Source organism: Macrosteles quadrilineatus, unplaced genomic scaffold (genome assembly GCF_028750875.1).
Source record: "Macrosteles quadrilineatus isolate MER2022 unplaced genomic scaffold, UCM_ALF_1.0 Scaffold_3__2_contigs__length_128488019, whole genome shotgun sequence".
Classification (NCBI taxonomy): domain Eukaryota; kingdom Metazoa; phylum Arthropoda; class Insecta; order Hemiptera; family Cicadellidae; genus Macrosteles; species Macrosteles quadrilineatus.
This window is the reverse complement of record NW_026542596.1, coordinates 96,843,124-96,867,480: the sequence shown is the minus strand read 5'-3', so window position 1 is coordinate 96,867,480 and position 24,357 is coordinate 96,843,124. Positions and strand designations below refer to the sequence as shown.

Genomic DNA, 24,357 nt, shown 5'->3' with positions numbered 1-24,357 from the left:
GCAGAAGAATTAACAATGACAAGAGTTCCTTTTCTTCAAAGATTGATGGCACATACAATCCTCATTTTCCTAGAACACACTAAACTGTGTTCCTTTTATTTTTGTTTTCGCAACTGACCCTTTAGTTCTAAATAAGAAGCCCACCTTAAAAAAGTATTCTGACTCGGAAGTTCACCATGACGACCAATACGAAAGTAATGTCTAAAATATTGTTGAGTTTTCACTTTAGATCCACCATGTTGAGTTTCACAGTTGACTCACCACTTTTTAAAAAAGCATCGTATGTCAACATGCAATGATCTTTCGTCTACAGCGGCATGATGGCGACTAGATTGGGAGCTGAATGACCTTAAACCCGTGTTTCTCACTCCAACACATTTCAGCTTTAACTGATCCCTCGCCTATCTGATGCCAGCCCTACCTAGATGCATGTATACAAGTCACTAGTAAAAAAGTAGAGTACCAGAAGGCTGTGACGATTTATTTAAAAACAATCACGGAGAACAGAGTTGAGTGAGAAAGAGCGATGCTCGGTGCTGAGGAGTTTCTAGTGCAAAGTGGTAAGTCTACTTTGAGCCCAACTAGAGACACGGTGTCCAGATACAACACTGGCTTGGTCAAGACAGTGTTAATGTTAACTCATTTGTCTTTGGTTGCCAATAGTTATGTCCAGCCATCCATAGATAAATGTAGCTTCAACTGTTTACCCATCATGAGTAAAATATCCAAGTTATGTTGTGAATCTAACTGTACCCCATGCATTTCTTGAAAGCAACCAACCCCCTTAATCCTGGACGTATAAGGACTAAAGAAAAGTTCAAAATTAAAAGGACACTGATTTTAATATATATATACATGTTTAACATTATCTATAACCTTTAAAATAACAAATACTGTTTTCAGAACTATATATTGCTATAAATCTATTTTATACATAAAGCAGATTGAGCAAAGTTATAAATATAAAATAATGTAATAAATTTACTACCCATTTCGTAAACAAAACAGTGTGCCTTGTAAGGCACCTTAAAACTTGATACCATTGACTTCTGATATGCATAGCAAACGAAATGTCGGTTCTCATCGTCGTTTATTACATAAACTCTAAACTATTTATTGAATAATAACAAAACTTCAAAGTAAACCTATGATAGTTGTACATTTCCATACAATTCTTGGAATACACAGATATGATATTTGATTATGTTTTCAATTATTACAATATGTGATACCCTGCTGCACATAGCAGAAAATATAAAACATTTTCTCTCACAGTTGAAAACTTATTCTAATTTAAAATATGGGAATAATACACATGTATATTTACTAGTCAATAGCCTTATAAAATCCTTGGTTATTAAAGTATTATGCTGCTTTTGGAACGTAGCCAATATTTGTTTATATAATCTACAGAGGATTGATTTTGTTTTCTATAAAACCTGGTATTAAAGTAAAAAAATATGTCTGGTAATAAAAAAAAACTTAAATCTACATGATTTGGTCGAAGAAAAAATAGTTTGATATTGGTTTAATTAAATACTTGAAAGTCATGCATTTTTATTTTTTTATGCTTTTACATGTTATTGCTCATCTGCACAGTCAAAATTAAGTTTTGACTCTTACTAATTTAACTGGGACTAAATAGATACAATATGTAGAAGTACATTTTAAAATGTTTTCAATTGAAAACTAAACAAAATGTATTATTATATTATCCATGGCAAAAATAGATTAAAATTTGGTGGTTTTAATTTTTTAGAGACTTTAGTTACTTTATAAATCTACTGTCGATTAAGACCTTTCTAATAAATATAAAATGCAAGCTGCTATATTTAAAGAAGAGGAGCAATTCTCAAATCATCTAAAAGTTTGAAAGAAAGAAGAGTAAAGGAAGGTATAGAGGAGGCTGCATCTCTAGAATAGTTCTGAGACCAATTGTGAAATGGTGCCAGTTCCAAAGCTCCATCCTATGATCCCAGCCTGTTCTCCAAGGCCTGATGAGCCTAAAAATTGTTGTTATGTGGTCCAAAGATAATGTGTTACAGTCACCTATATACCATGGTGTTGGCTTTATTTTTATTGTGCTTGTGTTACGTATCAAGGTACCAGAGGGCATGTGGTACTGCCATTTATGCTGCAAAATTGTGAAATCCCTGCTTGATTTGGAAAAGCAATGAAGCCTTGGAATGAAAACTATATGTCTGGATGGGGTATTTTTAATTATTATTACTGTATCAGCTGATGTTTAAAGAGGAGCAATCCCCAGATCATCTCAAAGCATGTTGTTCCACCAAGCACCAGCCAGAAACAACCAGAAGAATACCTGTGTCCATTGAGCCTTAGGATGATCCACTAGGACCAGGCTGACTTGGTTTCCCACAGGATGTTCCCGCAGACACAGACATATATTTTTTCTTTCATTTCGCAGCTTGTGCTTTTCCAAATCAAGCATGGATTTCATACCTACAGCAATGGTCGTGCTTGTGGCATAAATGGCAGTTCCATCTGCTTTTTGGCACCCTGTTGTTCCGGTACAAAAATGAAATCACACCATTGTCACACATGATCGTTGGGTCAAAGGATTCTTTATTATCACCCCTCTGAGTCGCAGACTCGTAAGACAGGAGATTATTGGCTGAACTGGACTGAATGATATTCAGATAACGCATTTGGCAATGCTTGGAATGTTACGATGTTTATATGATTGATGAACTATTCGTTTGGAATTTCTTAATCAACAGTTCTTTTACCGTTCGTTTTTTTTTAAGCACAATAAGCCTGAGTTGATGCATCGGGACCCAGAGTTCAACTGTTTGTTTTATTGCAATAAGAAAGTAAGTAAAGTAAAAAAAAGTAATACCTAGGGCTAACAAGAGAAAAAAGAATAAAATTGATTGCCCTCTGAGATTGATAGAATGGTTAACATGTGACTTTTTCATACAAAACCATTAGGTAATCAAGAATAGTGTTGTGCAGATAAAGGCTATCAGAAAATAATTTTAGATACCAAAACCAATACTAAAAATAGTACATCATTCATCACCATGAACTACCTTATTAATTTTATTTCCAATCTTAAATTACAATGGTCTAAGTTGAAAACTGAAAACCTGATTAACAGATTTAAAATTTTCTTAAAGCATTTTCCCCAACCTAAGTATATTCATTTATGCTATAGCAAAGAAAATAATAGCAAAAGAGTTTATTCTTGCTTTTCCATCCCTTAAAAATTAAATTTTAAAATATGATCACCATTGTTGAAAAACTACATTCTGAAATATTAACAAATCTATATTTTTTAATTTACCTTCCCTTCATTCAGTAAACAAAATTCTTCAAAACTTTTTTCAATAGTCAAATATACAAATAACACAGTTAAATTAATTACAAAAGAGGATTTTCATTATCGTAGGGTTTGCTTTCTACATTTTCTAAAGCTGATAGCAATATACAGAATTGAACAACAATGCAAATATAAAACAAGATCTTTGTGCTGTAACAACTTGTGCCGTATTCTTACAACAGAATAAATATGCAGATCAACCGCTATTTCAAAATGTGCTTCCATTTATCACAGAGTCAGTTACCGTAGTTTTATAAAACAATAGACAACCCCACTGGACCATAGGTATCACACACCCGATGATCTGGAATAGGCCTTGTATCGATACAAAAAATAACCTTAATTTACATTGTTATTGTTAATACACCAGATATGGTTAGGGACATTACAATGACCGTGTTAATACTAAATTCTTAAAAATAATAGAAGTACCTTTTTTTCAAAATAAACCTGATATACTAAATAATTTTGATATTGGGATCAGAGTCAGAATTGAGCCTCCACAATGTCTTCTTGACTCTCAGTGAGGTGAGTCTGACGTGAGGGTTCTGGTGCCAACACTCCTGCATGATCATGGCCAGTGTCCTCAGCACCTTCAACACAACACAATGTTTAGATACAATACAACGTGTCACTGTCACAGTCAGAATTGAGCCTCCACAATGTCTTCTTGACTCTCAGTGAGGTGAGTCTGACGAGAGGGTTCTGGTGCCAACACTCCTGCATGATCATTCAGTACCTTCAACACAACACAATGTATCAAGAGGGTTGGTTTTTAAAGTTGGTTTTGGTTTTACCACTTTTTAGCAGTCTTCTTTTTTAACACATCTTCCTGCGATTGTGTCACATTATTGCAACGTCTTCACAGCTCCCATTCCCGCACTACAATGATAAAAGTCTTTGCATAAAATACACGCTTTTTTCGTGATGGGGGGAGGACAGTAGCAACACTTCTGTGATTGTGGGATACGATGTTGATGTCAACAAGATAACAGGAGATATTCAGAATTTGGCCATTATCGTGGTATACGATGATAATGAGCGCTATATTCATGTTTTGGTGAAAAGCTAAGTGAAAAAGTAACAATCTTACCTCATGGGAATGCCAGCGAAGAGGGACAGGCGGGCGAAGTTTCTGGACACAAACTACCTCCAGCATATCTTCAAACGAGGGGTCGTTGGGTACAACATCGTAGTAAGGCACAGCAAAATCTTCCACCTGCAGGTTCCATTTGTCACTTCCTCCCTTGGTGGCACATCTCCTACAGTGACACAGTTAATTAAATATCAAATCCGTGTGAGGTGATCATCAAAAACATTTCACAGCATAAGCTTTGCACCTAAAGAGAAGTAGAAGGGCTGTTCAGGATGTAAGGAAGGTTTTGGAACAAAATGAAAAGTTAGCACAAGAAAATAAATCAACGTAAGCATGTAAAGGTAAACAAATTTATGCATTCATCAAGAGATGGTCGTGTTTAAAATTCCTTTGTCGTAAAACTCCTCCGCTTACGAGCTCAGTCCCCCGATGAGACACAATTGAAGGTCTTTGTCGTGATCAAAGCGCTGTGGGCCTGAACTAGTCTTTGTTTTGGTGCCCAAAACAAGTCAAAGTTACTCGGAACCAGGTGTGACTTGTAGAGTGGTGGAGTGAAAATCTCCCATTTTAAGATTAAAGGAGACTTAGACAGGGTGTCTAGTTTATTTCCATTATAAAATTCAAGACTAATTCCAGATTTCTCAAGACTAGTTTTTTCAACAATTAGTGGGTGTTGATACCAAAATGTATCGATTCACGATTCTTGATACCAATACCAATTTTTATAGCTTAACCAAATTTTCTGAATAATACTACACCAACCCCTGTCTTTGTCATAAAGTAGTATTATGATAATGTGGTGTTTTCAAGTAAAGAAATAATGCAGCAATAAAAAGTTCTAACTAGCAAATTTGGTTTTTTTTTATCATGAAATCTTCCACGTACCGTACGTTTAGACATCATCATTGACTACAGCGGTTACAGAAACTTGATCGTTGTCGTCCGCGATCACGGCAAAATCATGAACATTTCCCGCGGCCTTGTAGACATCAATGACATCATCGTCGTCTCCCGAGGACTCAGAAACGTCATCGTCATCGTCCGCGATCGCGGCAAAATCATGAACATTTCCCACGGCCGTGTAGACATCATCGTCGTCTCCCGTGGTCACGGAAACGTCATCGTCGTCTCCCGCGGTCACGGAAACGTCATCGTCATCAACCGCGGTCACGGAAACGTCATCGTCGTCGTCCACGATCGCGGCAAAATCATGAACATTTCCCGCGGCTGTTTAGAGATCACCGTCATCTCCCGCGGTCACGGCAAAATCATGGACATTTCCCGCGGCCGTGTAGACATCATCCTCGTCTCCCGCGGTCACAGAAACGTCATCGTCATCTCCCGCGGTCACAGAAACGTCATCGTCGTCGTCCGCGATCGTGACAAAATCATGAACATTTCCCGCGGCCGAGCAGATATCATCGTCGTCTCCCGCGGTCACGGAATCGTCATCGTCGTCGTCCACGATCGCGGCAAAATCATTAACATTTCCCGCGGCCGAGCAGATATTATCGTCGTCTCCCGCAGTCACGGAAACGTCATCGTCGTCGACCGCGATCGCGGCAAAATCGTGAACATTTCCCGTGGCTGTTTAGACATCACCGTCATCTCCCGCGGTCACGGAAACGTCACCGTCATCTCCCGCGGTCACGGGAACGGTATCGTCGTCGTCCGCGATCACGGCAAAATCATGAACCTTTCCCGCGGCCGTGTAGGCATCATTGTCGTCTCCCGCGTTCAAGGAAACGTCATCGTCGTCTCCCGCGGTCACGGAAACGTCATCGTAGTCTCCCGCTGTCACAGAAACGTCATCGTGGTCTCTCGTGGTTTCGGAAACGTCATCGTCGTCGTCCACTATCGCGGAAAAATCGTGAACATTTCCTGAGGCCGTGTAGACATCATCATTGGCTTTTGCGGTTACGTAAACGCAAGACGACGATCGCGGCAAAATCATGAAAATTCCCGACTTTGAAATCAAATTTAAGACTAAATCCCGACTTTTCAAGACCATTTTGAAATTCAATACTAATTCCCGACCTTCCCGATTTTCCCGACTACTAGACACTCTGCTTAGAATGTGGTTTTACAAGTGATGTAGGTTTTTGTTTTGCTACGACCAAACTTTGGAAGGTTTAGTTTGGCCATTTTGATATTGAATGTACCATTTACGGACAAAAAATGTATTATGTTGTTTCCATAAATGAAATGTGAAAAATGTCCGAGATTTTTACAAAAGACAAGTATGGTTGAAATGTGGGCAAGCGCCAAAACACTCTTTGCTGTTTTTAAAGTGAAGCAATATCTCAAACAAACCCTCTTACTTTACTACGTCAAGCAACCCATCCTCCATTTTTAGGTTAATATTTGGTTTAGTTATACATGTACCTCAGTTGCCGTTATGTATTATGTAGTTAGTCATTATGCATGTACATGGCACCTCTCTATTAATAAGGGTGCCTTGATTGTTTATACATATACTAACACCAAGTTGTTTGTTACCGTAACTAGATGAGTGACTAGACTTTAGAGATGAGTAAATTTTATCTTTTATTCAGCGGTCAACCATGTTAAATATTCATGTTCAGTTTGGTTTTGTTCTTAATGTTTAGTCTACATGTTTAGTAATACAAAACAAAACTTTAAAACAGTTAGTATTATAACCGTGCACAGACAATTTGTGATTTTTAAACATACTGTACCTATTCATTTTATTTTAAATTTTTTATTACTGATGAATCAGACCTAAAGTTTAAACAAGTCCAGTCTCGAGGTATCAAGAAAGGAAGTCTAGAACAGTTTAATAAATATAAAGATTTAAACACTAAGGGACTATAACATTTTTCAACAATGATCAAGTTGCGCTGAAAAAATAAATAAGTAAAAAAGATTAATTCCAATTTTATACTTTATACTGTATCATTAACTTGACTTACCGACACATCTCCCAAAAGACAAGGCCTAGTGAGTACATGTCGGCCATTTTAAAAGCATCAAATGACTTGGAGTCGAGAGTCTCGTCCAGAACTTCAGGAGCCATGTAGCGCCGAGTGCCTACTCTGGTGTTGGCTGCAATGTCTATCTCGTTGGAATCACTGCAAGCAAGAATATTGGTTGGACCAAGGCAATACTTCAAAGCAACAATGTTTGATAAATATGTATTTTATTGATAGCAGTGGTGATTACGTATTTCAGTAGACTAATATACTCTTGATTCAATCTAGAATCTATCTGTTATGTTATAACAGTATAAATAATTTAATTAAGGAATACAAAATTTGTAAAATTGAATAGATAAAGGAATGGGCCAACCTAAGGAAAAAGGTATATAATATATTGCATATTATTTTACTGTTGAATTTTGGAAACTGAAGAAAACATCCAATCTATATGGACCATGTGTAGCAATTTTTTTTATTTTTAATCAAACATAATTGAATGAGCCACACCCTGAGAGATCTAAAATCAAAACTATATTTTCTCCCATAATTTTTGTTAACGTCATGATGTGATATAAAAGATGCATAGCTTATACTAAGTTGACCTTTCAAATTGACTTCCTCGGTAAAAAGTCAATATATTCAACAAAAAGTCAGTAATTTATATTAGTATATACTCTGTCTGTGGCTTATTCTAAAGCTAGCAGCAACTTTTAACCTAGGAATAAAATTTGCAATTCTATCCATCATCATCATCAGATTTTATTTAATGCATTAGCAGTGAGATTTTCTAATCAATTTCAAAATTTAAATTCCAGTTTTATTATTTATTTTATGTGTGGTACAAATGAATTCCTATTTCAACGACAAATAGAAATGGGATCTTAATTGTATTCTACATTTTCACATTCATCTCCGAACCAATCTGGTGACATTTTAATAGGTATCCATTATTAAACACTAAGTAAATTTTATACTAAATAAAAATTATTATTCATGAGGTAAAAAATAAAAATTATTATTCATGAGGTAAAAAAATTCAATACAAATGTCAAATAAAACCGAAATGTTACTACGCGCATATTTTGTCAATTGTTGTTGAGAAATGCACTCAGCTGTGTACAGCTGTTGACACAGCTGCTGCACACTCAACATGTTCGGTGGTTATACACTCAATTAACATGTAACTTTACATTCTTTTTTGCTGCACCCATCATAGCGTTGCAGTAGCTCACATTAGTCTTTTTAAACTATTTTTTATGTTTTCCACAGTATTTAACCTAAATAATAACACTAAAGATTTAATTTGAATTTCTAAATGTACTTTTTTTTAATTGGACATCCAAAAAGCACAACATAACATTAACAGACTCAACACTGTCAAAAACAAGATGATTGCTTTAGTTCGGCCGCTTAGATAGCGTCCTGCACGCTAATGCTAACCAATGCTAGAGGAGGTCGCTATCTAAGCGGCCGAACTAGGCCTATAGTAGGCCAACTATTAAGAATTATAATTAATGTGATGATCACCTGAGAAATCTAACAGCTAGACCAAAGTCTGCGATGGCACATTCTCCGTTCTTCTTGACAAGAATGTTGCGGCTCTTGATGTCGCGGTGGGCAATGGCAGGTTTGCCGTGGGTGCCAAATATCTCTGTGTGCAGGTGGGCGATGCCTCCCGACGCACTCTTGGCCAGTCGTAGCAGCCCGCTGGGCTCGAGCACTATTCAACAATACATCTCAAGTAGTAATGTGTGTTGATGCCAAAATTTATGGATTCTTGATACAGCTACTTGAAATATCTATCCCAATAACATTTTTCTATAGTTTGCCAAATTTTCAGAATGGGTTCGTTATACTACACCAACCCCTGTTTTTATACATCCTTCCATAAAGTATTTTTGAGGTAATGGGGTGTCTTTCAAGTTAAAAAGAAATAATGCAGTGTTCATATTTTGTGATTATTGCTATGGGCGGCAGACGGATGTATCCGTCCACCTTACATTTTTTGTGGGCATAAGACAGATATATCCGTCAAATCAGATTTAATTTTCTTCATAACAAAAATTAGATCAGCCCAATTAGATTAACCGCAATTTTACGTATTTTTACAGGAAGCCTCAGCAACTTTACTTTATCCCAGGTAATCAGGAGTACAGCGTATTTTTTCATTCACACTTTTAAATGCGGGCCTAGATATAAAATATGGTGTTTTTAGTTGGATCAGTTAAAACAATAAAACAACTTAAGCTTACCTGTATTTTGGAGATAATCGTACAGAGACCCATACTCATGGTAGTCGGTGATGAGAAGCATCTGAGTCCACGAACCTGTACCCTTTATATCAGCCGCAATGAAACCTAAAACAAAAGACATTTGAAGAAAAAAAAACAGAATTATCTTTATTTAATCAGGTCTACTATTCTAGATATGAAAACACATACGTAGACCTATACATGATTATTCTAATAACACTTTACAAGCATGGATCATGCAAAAATTGTTAAAACAGGTTTACAGTACACTCCCGATTATCCAAGCCCTCGGGTTATATTTGACACCTCTGTTTCATTGATGCTATACACAAAGATAATAAAATACATCCTAACTCTGTAAATGCATATACGCTCGCCAAAAATGATTGGCGATTCTAGCTCCATCAAAAACAATTCACAGACTTATCTCACTCATCATAATTCACATAAATTTTCCAGTTATTTTCGGATGCCCTGAGGGCAATATTATGGCCATTTTGAAATTGTCTTCATTGGTGTACTGACTATTACAACCCTAGCACTACACTCCGTTCAAAAAATTTAGGCTGTTTTAGGGTAAGAAATCTATCCCCTCGTCTTGATCCTACCTTTAAAACAACACCAGAGGTTTGCTAAAATGTCAATAAGCTGAAATATAAAATTTAAGCAAGAAAGTAATGGGGGAACTTCCCCTCAAACCGCTTAAATTTTTTGAACAGACTATATTTTTAGGAAAAAGCATTTAGCTTGGGTTAAATAAATATTTATTGAACAGACTATAGTATTGTAAAAGTTATACGAATTTTCCCAAACATTATTCTGGATTACCAATTCACAAGACGACAAAATTCTGTGAACTATGCCCACACACCATGTTCCACTTACACGTGCAGGTAATCATCAATTGATTAGGTTTATTATTTATTATTTTGGTATGAGTATGAACTACTCTCGAGATTGTTCAATTTTTGCAACTAATGGAAATCCCCAGGGTGAAGTACTGAGCACCAAGCTCATTATTTTAAGTCAGTCACATAAACTAGATTTTACCGGTATATAGCCTACTAATAAAATAATACTGTCCTGTTACATCTAGTGCACTATTACCTGGCAGGGTTCCCACAAAAATATCTCAAGTGAATTCCCTGACCGTTATCTGTTAATTTCCCTGACCACACCATATTTTAGGTACAGAGTTTTCTTTAAGTATTTATAGCTTAAAAACTTTTGAAATTTAATATGGCCTCCATCATCCCCATAGCCACCCTTCCAACTCCTTTTAGTGAATTTCACATATAGGGAACAAGCTATTACGCAGGTCACAAGGTATGACTTAGACCCAGAACCGAATTATTTTTTTTTTTTGTTTTAGCAAATTTATTTATTTAACAGTAAGCTATCACAAATTTAATAAAAACACTCTTTATCATATTCTGTGTAGCAAACCTAACTTATTAAAATTAATCTTATTTGAATAGGAACTATTTTAAGGGGATAATTTAGTAGAAATCCAGCCAGTTAAATAAAAAATTTGCTTAGTCTGCAGATTTGCTGTGGCGGGGGTATTTATTAATACAATACCAAATAAGAAATCAAATTCAAAATACTTACAGCTGTAAATAAAACAAAAAGACTTTTAATAAAAATTACATATGTACACCACAGATTTTTTTATAACTTAAGTAATCTTTCAGCAACTAACTCATTTCAAAATAACCTAATCAATTAATCATCAAAAAAATTAACGCAATCTATAACAGTGTTTAGTAAATTTCCCTGGCTTAAAATTATTTTTAAAAACTTTCCCTGACCCTATACCTGTTTTCCTGACTTTCCCTAATCTTCCCTGACTTTCCAGGTCCGTGGGAACCCTGCTGTTGCAACTGGTCTGTAAATTCATTCTGAAGCCCAAACAACCCTGATATATAAAACTCGTACTTGGAATATCACCACATACCACCGCAGTGGTTGAGAAACACTAGCTTACACAACCATCTTACTTACCCAAAATATTCTCATGTCTCATGAGTACTGTCTGGTATATCTCAGTTTCTCTGAACCAACTCGCCTCCTCTGTAGTGAAGAAAACCTTGACAGCCACCTTCTCTCCTCTCCACCGCGCCAGCCACACTTCTCCGTACCTTCCCTTGCCTACAGACTGCACCATCTGGATCTGCTTGGCAATCGTTCTCTGAACCTGGACAATGAATCTTCCATGAGAAACTTAGCTTCGCACCAATAAAATTTACAAGTAAATATTACGTTATTTACCTGTTTTTACTAATTTTCTTTTTTTAATATCTCTAAAATGAAAAGGATTTTTCATTAAGTTATTTTGTTTGACACCTAAAAGCACAAGTCCACCCGTAATGTAACTAAGTAATGCAGGCCTACACCATATATTTATTATCATCTCTCATGAGACACTTAAAAAAACCCAATAACAGCTAAATAGTTTACTAAAAACACTCCTATGTATAGTAGTTACCTGAATGTTTTAAGTGAAGATGGCTTTGAAACTGGTTTTTAGAGACAACAAGCTAACCTTACTGACAAAAATATATTAACATCTGTGTACTTTACTTAAATTTTTATCAGTAATGTAAGTTAAAGTAGGCCTGGCCTACTGAATAGAGTATCATGTCACAAAAATACACTCTCTACAATTATTGAAAACAATACTTACCAGCAATGGCAGACCAGATCCTGAACCAGAACTCTGATCTATTAAATGCTTTAATGTGTGTGATGATGACAGGTAATCTCTATTTTCTGGCAGGTAAAATTGTCGACTTTCTTCTTTTTTCTTATATCTGTAAATAAGTTCAAAATTGTTAATCCAGGACGAGATGAGGAGAAGCCTATGTAAAGGGTGGAGCGCGGGAAATTGCTATTTTGAGTTGCAGGTGGTTGGCAGCACTGTTAGTAAAAAGAGGCGGAAGTGGGCGATGATTGTTGTGACTGACCGGAAGTTTGTCTTCAGCTCATTTTGAGTTGCCATCATGGAGTGGACACGTGAGGAGCGTTCATTTTGTGTTGAAGCATATTTTTCAAATAACTACTCGATAATTGCAGTGCAACGTGCTTTCCGTTTGCGTTTCGCTGTTTCCCCACGCGGACGTGTTCCTGGACGGCAATCAGTTGTGAATTGGGTGAATGCATTCAGGACAGCAGGGAATGTGTCATCTGTACGAAGAGGACCTGCGAGGAGTGTTACAACACCACAAAATATCGAACGAGTTAGAGCAGCAGTATTGCAATCTCCAAAACGCTCTGCTCGGAAGCAAGCACTTGCTCTTGGCATTTCAAGGCGTTCTCTCCACCGGATTCTCCATAGTGAACAGCATTTCCACCCATATAAAATGTGTGTGGTCCAACAATTGTCAGCACGGGATTATTTGACACGACGAACATCTTGTGAAGACATGCTTGCAACCATACCTCGTGACGCAATTGTGTTCTTTTCTGATGAGGCACATTTTCATCTCAGTGGGTGTGTAAACAAGCAAAACATGCGGTACTGGAGTGACACAAACCCCAGAGAAGTTCATCAGAGACCTCTGCATTCGGACCGCGTCACTGTGTGGTGCGCCTTATCACGAGTAGGCATCATTGGCCCTTACTTTTTTCCGGCAACTGTGAATGCCGAACGTTACCTAACTATGCTGCAGGATTTTTTCCATCCAGCACTTGAGGCAATGCAATTAGAGGATACATGGTTTCAACAAGATGGTGCCACTGCACATACAGCGAGAGTTACCATTGATCTTTTGAGGCAAATGTTTCCTGAACGGCTCATCTCTCGCAATGGTGATCTGAACTGGCCGGCACGCTCACCAGACTTAGCTCCATGCGATTTTTTCCTTTGGGGTTACCTGAAGTCCAAGGTGTATTGCAACCGTCCCAAAACCCTGGAAGACCTAAGGAACAATATTGCTGCTGAGATTGCCAGAATACCAGTCGACATGCTTGAAAAAGTGCATGAGAACTTCAGAAAACGTATGCAGCAGTGTGTGGATCGGGAAGGTCAACATTTGCCAGATATAATATTTAAAACAAAATAATTTGTAAATTCCATTACTGTTCAATGTAAGTGAAATATAAAATTAAGTTTCTACATGTTCATAATTTTTTTATTCCACTCCCAAATAAGCAAATTACCGCGCTCCACCCTGTATAATACAGGGTGACAGTTAAACCTGGGAATTTTTTACCGAATAGGGAAAAAACTATCGTCAACATATTACAAGTTAGTGACATAAGCCTAACCCTTCATATCTGAGAATAATGACAAATAAACAATGACCAAACGAATTTCTGGGTAGGCAAGTGGTTATAGTCCTAGTGTAGATAATTCAGAGATAAAATTGGCAAATAATATAGACTTAGACACTAATGAGCACTAACTGACAGGCTTACCTGAGGTAGACGCAAGCTATAACAATGAGGAAGGCTATGAGGCAGACAGTGACGGAGATGAGAAGAGCGATGTATGGGATAACCTCCATGAGGGGAGTATCAAGGGGTGCCTCCGTCGGCCGAGGCGCAAACGTCGGTCGCAAGTCTCGGTTGCACATGTCTGTGAAGTTGCAGCACTGAATGGCTTTGGGCATTTGATGAGGGACCAGGTTTCCTTTACACTGAAATGAAACAAAAGAGCATAAATGACCAAACATGGAGAAGGTGATGATTTCAAACAATTCCACTGAAAAAGAAGCTTGAGTTTAATAACTATGTCTAAGATTATCTATTCAGCTTTTAATCCATGGTACAATAATTTCTACCATGAAAATGCGGATGGTTTAAAGTTGAACCTTTGACTATTAATTAATAAAACTAGACAATCCATCTCCATGAAACTTGTAGCCAGTTTTTTAACCAAAATTGTCGTTGTTGATATGAGCCACCGATAGATTGTGCTGATCTAAATTACTGATTTCTGTTGAATACACAATCTTTTTTAACAATTTAAAATAATGAAATTACTTTTTGTGAGCTTTAGCAACTTTTAAGACCCATCAACTCGACCAACAACAAAAATAAGGTAGGCTAGAAAATAAAGAGTTTTTTAATCACTAGCGCATTCTGTGACTGGCTCACACAACTACGTTCTTTTGTAACAACAAATTGGCTACAACTGGTCCATAGATGGGACGTATACTGCAGTATCTAATAGTCAATGGTTCAACACAGTGTTCCTTATTATGACTTATGAGTCTTAAGTGATTTCAAGATTTGTATTCGTCTATGTGATACAGAAGTTGGGTTAGTTCATTAAAATCTTGTCACGTGTTCTTCTTGACCCAAACTGTAAAATTACCTACCTAAATTAAATTAATAATAACTATATGACTGATTAAGCTGTGTCATGCAATAGTATTTAACTTCCTAAGTGAGATGTTCAGTGATTTCTCTCAAACACACAAAATATAGCCTACTTTATGCAGTATAATTTAGTATTTTAAGCAAATTTAGGCCTATTTCTTAACAGTAAGTCAGTTTTTCCTTTTCTCACCTGCATGAATCCCTGTTCATCAGGAGGAAGACATCCGTAGGTTCTTTCTTCTTCATAGTTACCAGTTTCCAAATTGTATACGTCTTCCACAGCACTGAAGCATTGTGAGCCTGGTTTTGCCTCACAGGTTCCATTGTGCAGTCCATCGGGACAATGTCCCTCACAGTAGCACAAAATTCCAGACACTGAAATACAACCAATATTTTGATCAAAAATTATTTTTCCGCTAGTTACCTAGGCTCAAATTTTATATACAAAAAGCCATTGAATGCCTTTTCCAATACAACTACATATTTTCTCTGAGATTATTTTTCACTTGATGTGTAATTTTTACCTCGTGTTCATTGAATAGGCTGAGATTAGGCCTAGATATGCTAACTTATAACTTAAACATACCTACATAATGGGTGATGTTATTCACACTAGGATTAGGCCAAAGCTACTATTTCACCAATTAATTGCATTATGTTTAATCGTTGATGTAAACCATATTATCCTTAATTTCTTAAAACTTAGGTCTTAAAATTAATTTCTTATAGGCCTAACTTTAGCCCATTTACACAAGTCTAGGCCTAGTATTTTTTTTTTTTTTTTTTTTTTTTTTAAGATAAGTTACTCTTTGTTAATAATTTTATACGCAAATTAATATTCGGTACTAACTTATAAGTTAGCTGATCAAATATTTTGGAGATCTGTCAATCGACAAAGGAAAAAAACATTACAGTGGTGATCTAGACGTCATTCTGAACAACCTCATGACAATATTACTTAACCCTAGCAGTGGCCAATGTTAGAAGTGGGGAATGGCCAACCCATTTTGGCGATATTGCAGACATTTTTTTGAAAATTCGTGACAATTCAACCGTACAAGTAAACCTAGCCAACCTCATATTCATTATGTTCGGAAAGAACAGGAGAATCTAGAAATAGTAATATAATAATGATTTAGACAGTGTATTTTTTTTCGGTAAAGTGAAAAAGATAAAAAAATAGATTTTTTTTTAATTTCAAAAGCAGCCTCAGTATTTTTTTCTACGAATTTCTTATGGGAAATTCATTATATACATTTTGTAGTCATTCTGATAGCCCCTAGACTACTAAAAATGACTTACCTCCGTCAGTAGTACAAAATTGTGTCTTATTTCAACTAATATTGATCAAAGCTGACATGTTTCGTTGCACTGCAACATCGTCAGAGCTTTACGTCAAAAACATCAAATAATTTAAACATAAAATACAACACGAGACAAGGAACATTTAAACACGAAATAACACGATAGCGTTATCATGACATGGCACGGCAGCGGTTGTAGGTAGACTGGACACGGGTTATGTAACTTCGTCTCGTCCTTCTCTGTTATCAGCTCGGTGGTCAGCTGTTCCAGATGAGATAACAGTGTTGAAGAGGGAGTGGCACTTGAACTGTAGTTTATCGTTGAGGATGTATTCCTTGTATTCATTGTTTATGTTCATTTTATATATTTCATACTCCTCAAGTGTGTCCAACTTAGGTATTACCTTTCCCGCAATAATGTAAAAATTCCAAGCCGGTCATAATATCACTCATAGAGTGATTATTACAATCAGCAAGGTGTTGAGCAAACGCAGATTTTTGTTTATGGTGTTTAGGATCTGGTCGGTGTTTTTTATATCGTGTTTGGAAGGCACGGCCTGTTTGCCCTATGTATTTACTTGGGCAATCCGGACAAGATATCCTATACACGCCGGGTTTATCTATTTTGTCACCTATCTCAATTTTATTCGTCAACACGTTTCTAGTATGGTTTGTAGTTCTGAAGGCTAGTTCAATGCCTTGTTTAGCGAGTTCTTTCTTTAATGCGTGTTGGATAGTGTGACTATATTCTTTGCAGACATATTTTTCTATGATTGTTTTGAAGGACAATATTTTCTTTCAATAAACATTCTAATTTCTTGGCTATTTAATAAGTAGGTGCGCTTGTATAGTCTACTAGGGGTCTGATGGGAATACCCTCCTTATGGACTTTAGGTAGGCCATGTAAAATGGGCGGAGATGGGTTCATGACACGTCTAGATATTTTATGTCATCTTCAGTAAATAGCACTTTACTCTGGTTAACCAATTTCTTTATTTTGGTGTGAAATGATTTCGTGGGATCCTTGTCTATTTCAATTATGTCGTTTTTAGAAATGAAACTTTGTACTTTGATATTGTAATCAGTTTTATACATTATTACAGTTGTATTGCCTTTGTCAGCTTTACATAGAATAGCATTATGATCATTTAACTTAGTTTTAATGTTTTGTAGTGCTTTTAACTGCAGTTTTTGTTACGGAAGTAAGATTATATTGCCTAACCTGTGTTTTCTATTTAATTTGTGTGAAATTATTAACCTAGCCTCGTTTCTGTCATCTTCATTACGGTAACGATAGATTTGATTTCAGCGTTTATTACTTCATTAAACTTGCCCTAAGTTATTTACCAAGTTTTGGGAGACTATACAAGCGCTCCTACTTATAAAATAGCCAAGAAATTAGAATGTTTATTGAAAGAAAATATTGTCCTTGAAAACAATCATAGCCTAAAAAACCCCTATGATTTCATAAATAAAACTAAAGACTTTAAAATAAAAATGCACCAATCTCTCGCCTCATTTGACATTGTAAACCTATATACCAATGTCCCATTGAAAACCACACTGGACATTGTTTATGACAACCTAAATAAACATTCAAACTTACTACCTGAAGCAATAAATGAAATTTTACAACTACTAACTGAAGTACTCCCTCAGAACTATTTTACTTTCAATGGTAAATATTATTTACAGAACGACGGCCTTGCTATGGGATATTTTCAGATAAAAACAAATACAAAGATAAGATATACTGATGTACTATGGATATGTGGTGGATGACACCATTGTATTAAAGTTTGGTGGCAACAAGAGACAATTAAACCTCCTCTTCAAATATTTAAATCAAATAGCACCAAAATTAGAATTCACACTTGAAACAGAAGAATCAGACTGCATACATTTTTTAGATTTAAACATAAAGAAGACTGTCGACAGTTTCAATTATAGCATATACAGGAAACCAACCACATCTGTACAAACAATCCACAACACCTCATACCAACCATATTCTCAAAAAATGTCAGCATTTTATTTAATTCATTGGTCCATAGGATGTTAACAGTTCCGTTAAACGCAGTAAATTATGAAATTGAATACAAAACTATAAAACATATATCCTATAGCTACAGTAAATGGTTATAAAAGCGGTTTAGTAGATAGGCTCATCACAAAACATAACAATAAAAACAAACAAGGTGTAAAGATTGACAGCTCAGAGAAGAAAAAATATGTCTGCAAGGAATATAGTCACACTATCGATAGATAGACTACCAAATGAGATTAAGGAAGAACCTTCGATGGAATCCTTCAAAGAAAAATTGAAGAATATATTAACGGAATCCCCGTTATATAAAATTGAAGACTTTATGGTAGATCCATAGAAAAGAAATAAAAAGAAAAAAAAAACTGACGTCCACGGCGCAGCAGCACTTCCAGTGGCAACACATCAAGTATCAAGTATCCAACAAGCATTAAAGAAAGAACTCGCTAAACAAGGCATTGAACTAGCCTTCAGAACTACAAACCATACCAGAAACGTGTTGGCGAATAAAAATAAGATAGGTGACAAAATAGATAAAACCGGCGTGTATAGGATATCTTGTCCGGATTGCCCAAGTAAATACATAGGCCAAACAGGCTGTGCCTTTCAAACACGATATAAAGAACACCGACCAGATCCTAAACACCATAAACAAAAATCTGCATTTGCTCAACACCTTGCTGATTGTAATCACTCTATGAGTGAAATTATGACCGGCTTGGAAGTTTTACATTATCGTGGGAAAGGTAATAAGTTGGACACACTTGAGGAGTATGAAATATATAAAATGAACATAAACTGAGAACATAAGGAATACATCTTCAATGATAAACTACAGTTCAAGTGCCACTCCCTCTTCAACACTGTTATCTAATCTGGAACAGCTGACCACCGAGCTGATAACAGAGAAGGACGAGACGAAGTTACATAACCCGTGTCCAGTCTACCTACAACCGCTGCCGTGCCATGTCATGATAACGCTATCGTGTTATTTCGTGTTTAAATGTTAGACTGTGTCCCGTGTTGTATTTTATGTTTAAAAAATTATTTGATGTTTTTGACGTAAAGCTCCGACGATGTTGTAGTGCAATGAAACATGTCAGCTTTGATCAACATTACCTAGGCCTAGTTGAAATAAGACACAATTTTGGACTACTGACGGAGGTAAGACTATAAAGAAATATAATAACAAACGGAGAACCGAAAAAATTGAAAACCGTACAGTGCTAGTTTGTGTTGTAAAAAGTTATAGGCCTATAATATATGTGAATAGTAATAATGATATATAGGCCTACATGTTTGTAAATCTAATGAAGTACGGTAAGGAATAAAAAAAGAATCATAAAGTTTATAATGATTTTTTATTTATAAATAAAATAATGTTTTTATAATTTAGCGATTTTGTGAGAAAAAAAAATTCATAGGCTAGTATTTAGTATAAAACTTTTGTACCAAATGTTCTTACTTCAAACCAACATAGCCTTAACATCTTGTAGTCCGTATTCAATTACCTACCGGTACATAAAAATGTATACCGGTAACACGTTGGTTAACAATTTTTGTTTTTACGAGCTAGGGGCATAATAATATAAATAAACGGAAAACTGCAAAATACAACCGCAAGAAAAATCCAACCTTTTATAAACACAATTTGACACTATTCAGTAAATATTCATGCATAATAAAATGCACTAAGATTAACCCTAGCAGTGGCCAACTGTCGCCTGGTGACGGTATGACGTTGATGCTTAGAATGGCCAATGTCGTCTGGTTACGGTATGGGCCGAAATTTTTTTAACGGTAAAAAAAACACTTACAATCAACTCAGATGAGTATATACCATTCGAAAGATCACATTCTGAACTTTCATTTGATTACATAAACAAACCCTGTAGCAGGTATATAACAATGTCACGACGATTAGAAATCAAATGAAATTTTGGCGCGGTACGACTTTTGCAGCCGACACTTGGGAACTGGCAAAACACGTCTTGTTTGGCATTACCCTGCTCGGGTAATTTTCGTCTTGGGATGTTGCGGGTGGTACCACTGGATAGCCATTGATTTTATCTTCATTGTGGTAGTGATATTTATAACTAAATATTGATTGCACAATCGGTACGATTTTATGAAAACAGCTGTTTTCGAAATTTCTAGCAAATGGCCAACAGTCGTCTGGTGACAGTATGGAAAATACGAATTATATACAGTGAAAGTTATTATTACTAGTCATATAGTATATCATTTTGAAGAGGAAGAAATTTAGATTCAGAGAGTGGCAGCCCTGCACTCAGGGTGATTTCTGTATGCTCGCATGTAGACGACGGAAGTGAGTCATTACTGCTACAGTCTGTCAGCTGTCTTGTATTGCCATTGTTTGTTTGTGTTGTTGCCGGTAATAGTTTTATCCGCGATTTATTACTAAATATGTTATTAGTTCATAGTGTTAGTGTTAGTGAAGTGTTGTGTGTGTGTATAACAGTAATCTTCATGCATAAATATTACTGAATTGTGTGAAATAGTGTTCATAAAAGGTTGTATTTTGTTAGCATCATGTCCTAAAATGACGATTCTGACATTCAGAGATTGTTGTACCTACCTATATAATGATATACCCAAGGTGTTATACATTATTATAAAGGTAAATGAATACACTACAACATGTTTATAATGGTTTGGGGGTAAAAAATTTTGTAAAAAAGTTATAGCCTACCTATACTAAATAGGCCTACTACTGTATTTTGTTAGCATCATGTCCAAAAATGACGATTCTGACATTCAGAGGTGCTATATATGCTATATAATGATTTACCCAAGGTGTTATACATTTTTATAATGGTAAATGAATACACTAAACCATGTTTATATTGGTTTGGGTGTAAAAAATTTGGTAAAAAAATTATATAGGCTACTAAATACTGTACACTCCATTTTCTCGAAATGCACAAAAAATTCAAAACGTTCTCAAATTGATATATAATCATAGGTGAAAATAACTTTTTACCATCATACTTATGACTTTTTTGGATTCCTTACTTCATTAGCTTTACAAATATGTAGGCTACATATCATCAGCCTACATAATGTTTCACAACACAAGCAAACACTGTAGGCTATAGTTTACACTTATTTGCGGTTTTGCGGTTATTGTATTATTATGTCCCTATTACGTACCTACAAAAAAAATATTTCTAACATGTTATAGGTACATTTTTATGTAGGTAATTGAATACACTACAAGATTATTATGTTGGTTTGAGTTAAACAAATTTGGTACAAAAGTTGTATACTAAGTACTGTGAATTTTTTTCTCGAGAAATCGCTAAAATATAAAAACATTATTTTATATCCGTAGGCTATGTTTATAGGTAAAAAATTATTTTTACCCTAAACTTTATGACTTTTTTTGATTCCTTACTTCATTGGCTTTACAAACATGTATATATCATTATTAGTATACACATATATTATAGAACTTTTTACAACATAAACTAACACTGTACGGTTTTCAATTTTTTCGGTTCTCCGTTTGTCATTATATTTCGCCCCAAAAACTTATTAAAAAAAATATTTTCCCCATATATTTCTATGTAGGGAATTAGATTGTCTACAAAATGTAGGCCTATATAATGAATTTCCCATAAAAAATCCGTAGAAAAAAAAGCAGAGGCCGCTTTTGAAATTTCTTCAAATTCAAATTTTTTTATTTTTTTCACTTTACCGATAAAATACACTGTCTCAATCATTATGATATTACTATTTCTAGATTCTCCTGTTCTTTCCGAACAAAATGAATATGAGGTTGGCTAAGTTTACTTGTACGGTTGAATTTTTACGAATTTTCAAAAAATGGTCTGCAAAATCGCCAAAATGGGTTGGCCATTCCCCACTTCTAACATTGGCCACTGCTAGGGTTAAGTTACTACTGTTATATACCTACGGTACACATGCACATTTCTCAAAAAATACGAACCAAATAGTAACGAATTTAGTAATCAATCGCGGATAAAACGAGAGCAAAAACTCACTGGCAACAACACGCAATGGTGAATACAAGACACTTTGTGTATGAGACCTTGACAGTAGTGACACACTTTTGTCGTCTTAGTGAGAGAAAACGGGAATAACCCTGAGCGCAGGGCTGCCACTATCACAAGCTACATTTCTTCCTCTTCAAAATAACATAATATATGACTAGAGTAGGTAATAATAACTTACACTGTATGTAATTCTTTTTTTTTCATATCGTCACCTTGTGATGGTATAGGCCATTTGTTATAAATTTCTAAAACAGCTGTTTTCATAAAATCGTACCGGTTGTCCAATCAATATTTAGTTCTAAATTTCACTACTGTACCACAATGAAGATAAAATCAATGGCTATCCAGTGGTACCACCCGCAACATCCCAAGACGAAAATTACCCAAGCAGGGTACTGCCAAACAAGACGTGTTTTGCCAGTTCCGAAGTGTCGGCTGCAAAAGTCGTGCCGCGCCAAAAATTTATTTGATTTCTAATCGTCGTGACATTGTTATATAGGTCCTACCTGCTACAGGGTTTGTTTATGTAATAAAATGAAAGTTCAGAGAATGGTATAGCCTATAAGGCCTATTGTTCTCATCTGAGTTGATTATACCTAAGTGATTTCTTTACCGTTAAAATAATTTCTGCCCATAGGCCTACCGTCACCCGGTGACGGTGGCCATTCTAAGCATCATTGGCAAACCGTCACCCAGTGACGGTTGGCCACTGCTAGGGTTAAATATCCCATAAGTTAGGCCTAAGTTATGTCCGTAAACTAACTTGGGAATTGGGTACAGCTTCTTAACTGGGCTATGCTCATATTGATTGAAACTATCGAATTGGAAATATTGATTAATAATCAATATTTTTAACAAAAGTTATATCTATTATAAAATAAAACTAGGCTAAAAATTAAACCATCATAACCTAACCTAACCAACCAAACTTGCTGATGGTGAAAAAATCGCATGAAGGACTAATCGAATTGATAGTTTCAATCAATATTAGCATAGCCCAGTTAAGAAACTGTACCCTGGGAATTTACCAATTAGGGACTTAGGCTAATTAACTTAGGCCTAAGTTAAGTAATTTTATTCAAAATTTCCTTCTTGTCTACAAAATGAGCATGTATATTTCTAAGTTATCGTAAGTAGTTTAGACACTGCAAATTAAAAAAAACAACCTTGTGAGATTACAAAAATGACAGCCGGACATTCGTCCAAACCATCAGGGCAGTCCTAAGTTAAGGGTTAACTGACTCAGGGTTAGATCCATCATCTACCTTCTTTGTTGCTTTGACAGGAGAGATTCCTTATTGGTAAGGCTCAAGGCTCGGTAACACTGGCCTAATTGTAATAATTAGGATAGGTTAGTAAACTTAGGGCCTACCTACTAAGTTAATAATAAGCTTAGGCCTACCTGTATTACTATGGCTTATAATAATTCCCAAGCCAACAATATACGGCGATTTGCTGTCCAAATAATTAAACAAAGAGTATGCCATTTTACTCTGTCAATTGGTACCATTCTTAAAGATTAGTTGGCCTGACATTGTTATTCTTTGGAAGAAAATCGTCTTGGATAGCCCTATACTTCACTAACATTTCTTCTTCACACTTTAGAACTAAACAAAGGTCTAAACAATCAAAATTGTGTTTAATTAATCTACGAAGTTGTCAATGAAGATCAATTATTGTAGTTATTTACACAACGTTAAATGAATTGTTATTAATAATCAGACACCATAACAATCAGCACAAGATCACCGATCCTTTACAGAAGAGACGCCATTTTCTTCTTGTCCGAAAATAGAATTTCGAAGCGGATTGAAATGGAAAATAGACAATCTGTGTCTGTGCGTGAATGTGACGACTGACGAGGCTCGGCTGAAGGGAGGAGAAAAAGAACAATAAAGAAAGAACGAACGGGAGTATGTTTTACATGTTTTATCGGTTTTATCCACTGAGCTATAATTCTAACTGGAGGTAGCACTGAATGTCAAAGATGCGTGTCGCCAGCCGCCATGTTTGC

At 35.8% G+C, this 24,357-nt stretch overlaps 1 protein-coding gene across 1 annotated transcript; it reads right to left on the bottom strand.

Moving 5' to 3' along the window:
* Positions 1–823: 823 nt before the first annotated feature.
* On the bottom strand, positions 824–24,118 carry LOC128988802 (bone morphogenetic protein receptor type-1B-like). Its single transcript, XM_054410457.1, has 10 exons — positions 23,746–24,118; positions 15,146–15,330; positions 14,050–14,270; positions 12,317–12,443; positions 11,635–11,827; positions 9,631–9,735; positions 8,906–9,098; positions 7,373–7,531; positions 4,437–4,605; positions 824–3,936 (listed from the first exon to the last, which is right to left on the bottom strand). Exons 1-10 carry the CDS (start codon positions 23,828–23,830, stop codon positions 3,802–3,804), a joined length of 1,572 nt encoding a protein of 523 aa, XP_054266432.1. The 5' UTR covers positions 23,831–24,118; the 3' UTR covers positions 824–3,801.
* Positions 24,119–24,357: the final 239 nt, after the last annotated feature.

What these genes read in the sequence shown, in the direction of transcription:
- LOC128988802 (XM_054410457.1), bottom strand. Translation starts at nt 23,830, where the DNA reads ATGGCATACTCTTTGTTTAATTATTTGGACAGCAAATCGCCGTATATT. An exon ending in ATAGCTTGCGTCTACCTCAG is followed by an intron (nt 12,444 to 14,049) that starts GTAAGCCTGTCA and finishes ACTTATTTACAG; the next exon opens with ATATAAGAAAAAAGAAGAAA. An exon ending in CTAGCTGTTAGATTTCTCAG is followed by an intron (nt 7,532 to 8,905) that starts GTGATCATCACA and finishes TCTTGCTTGCAG; the next exon opens with TGATTCCAACGAGATAGACA.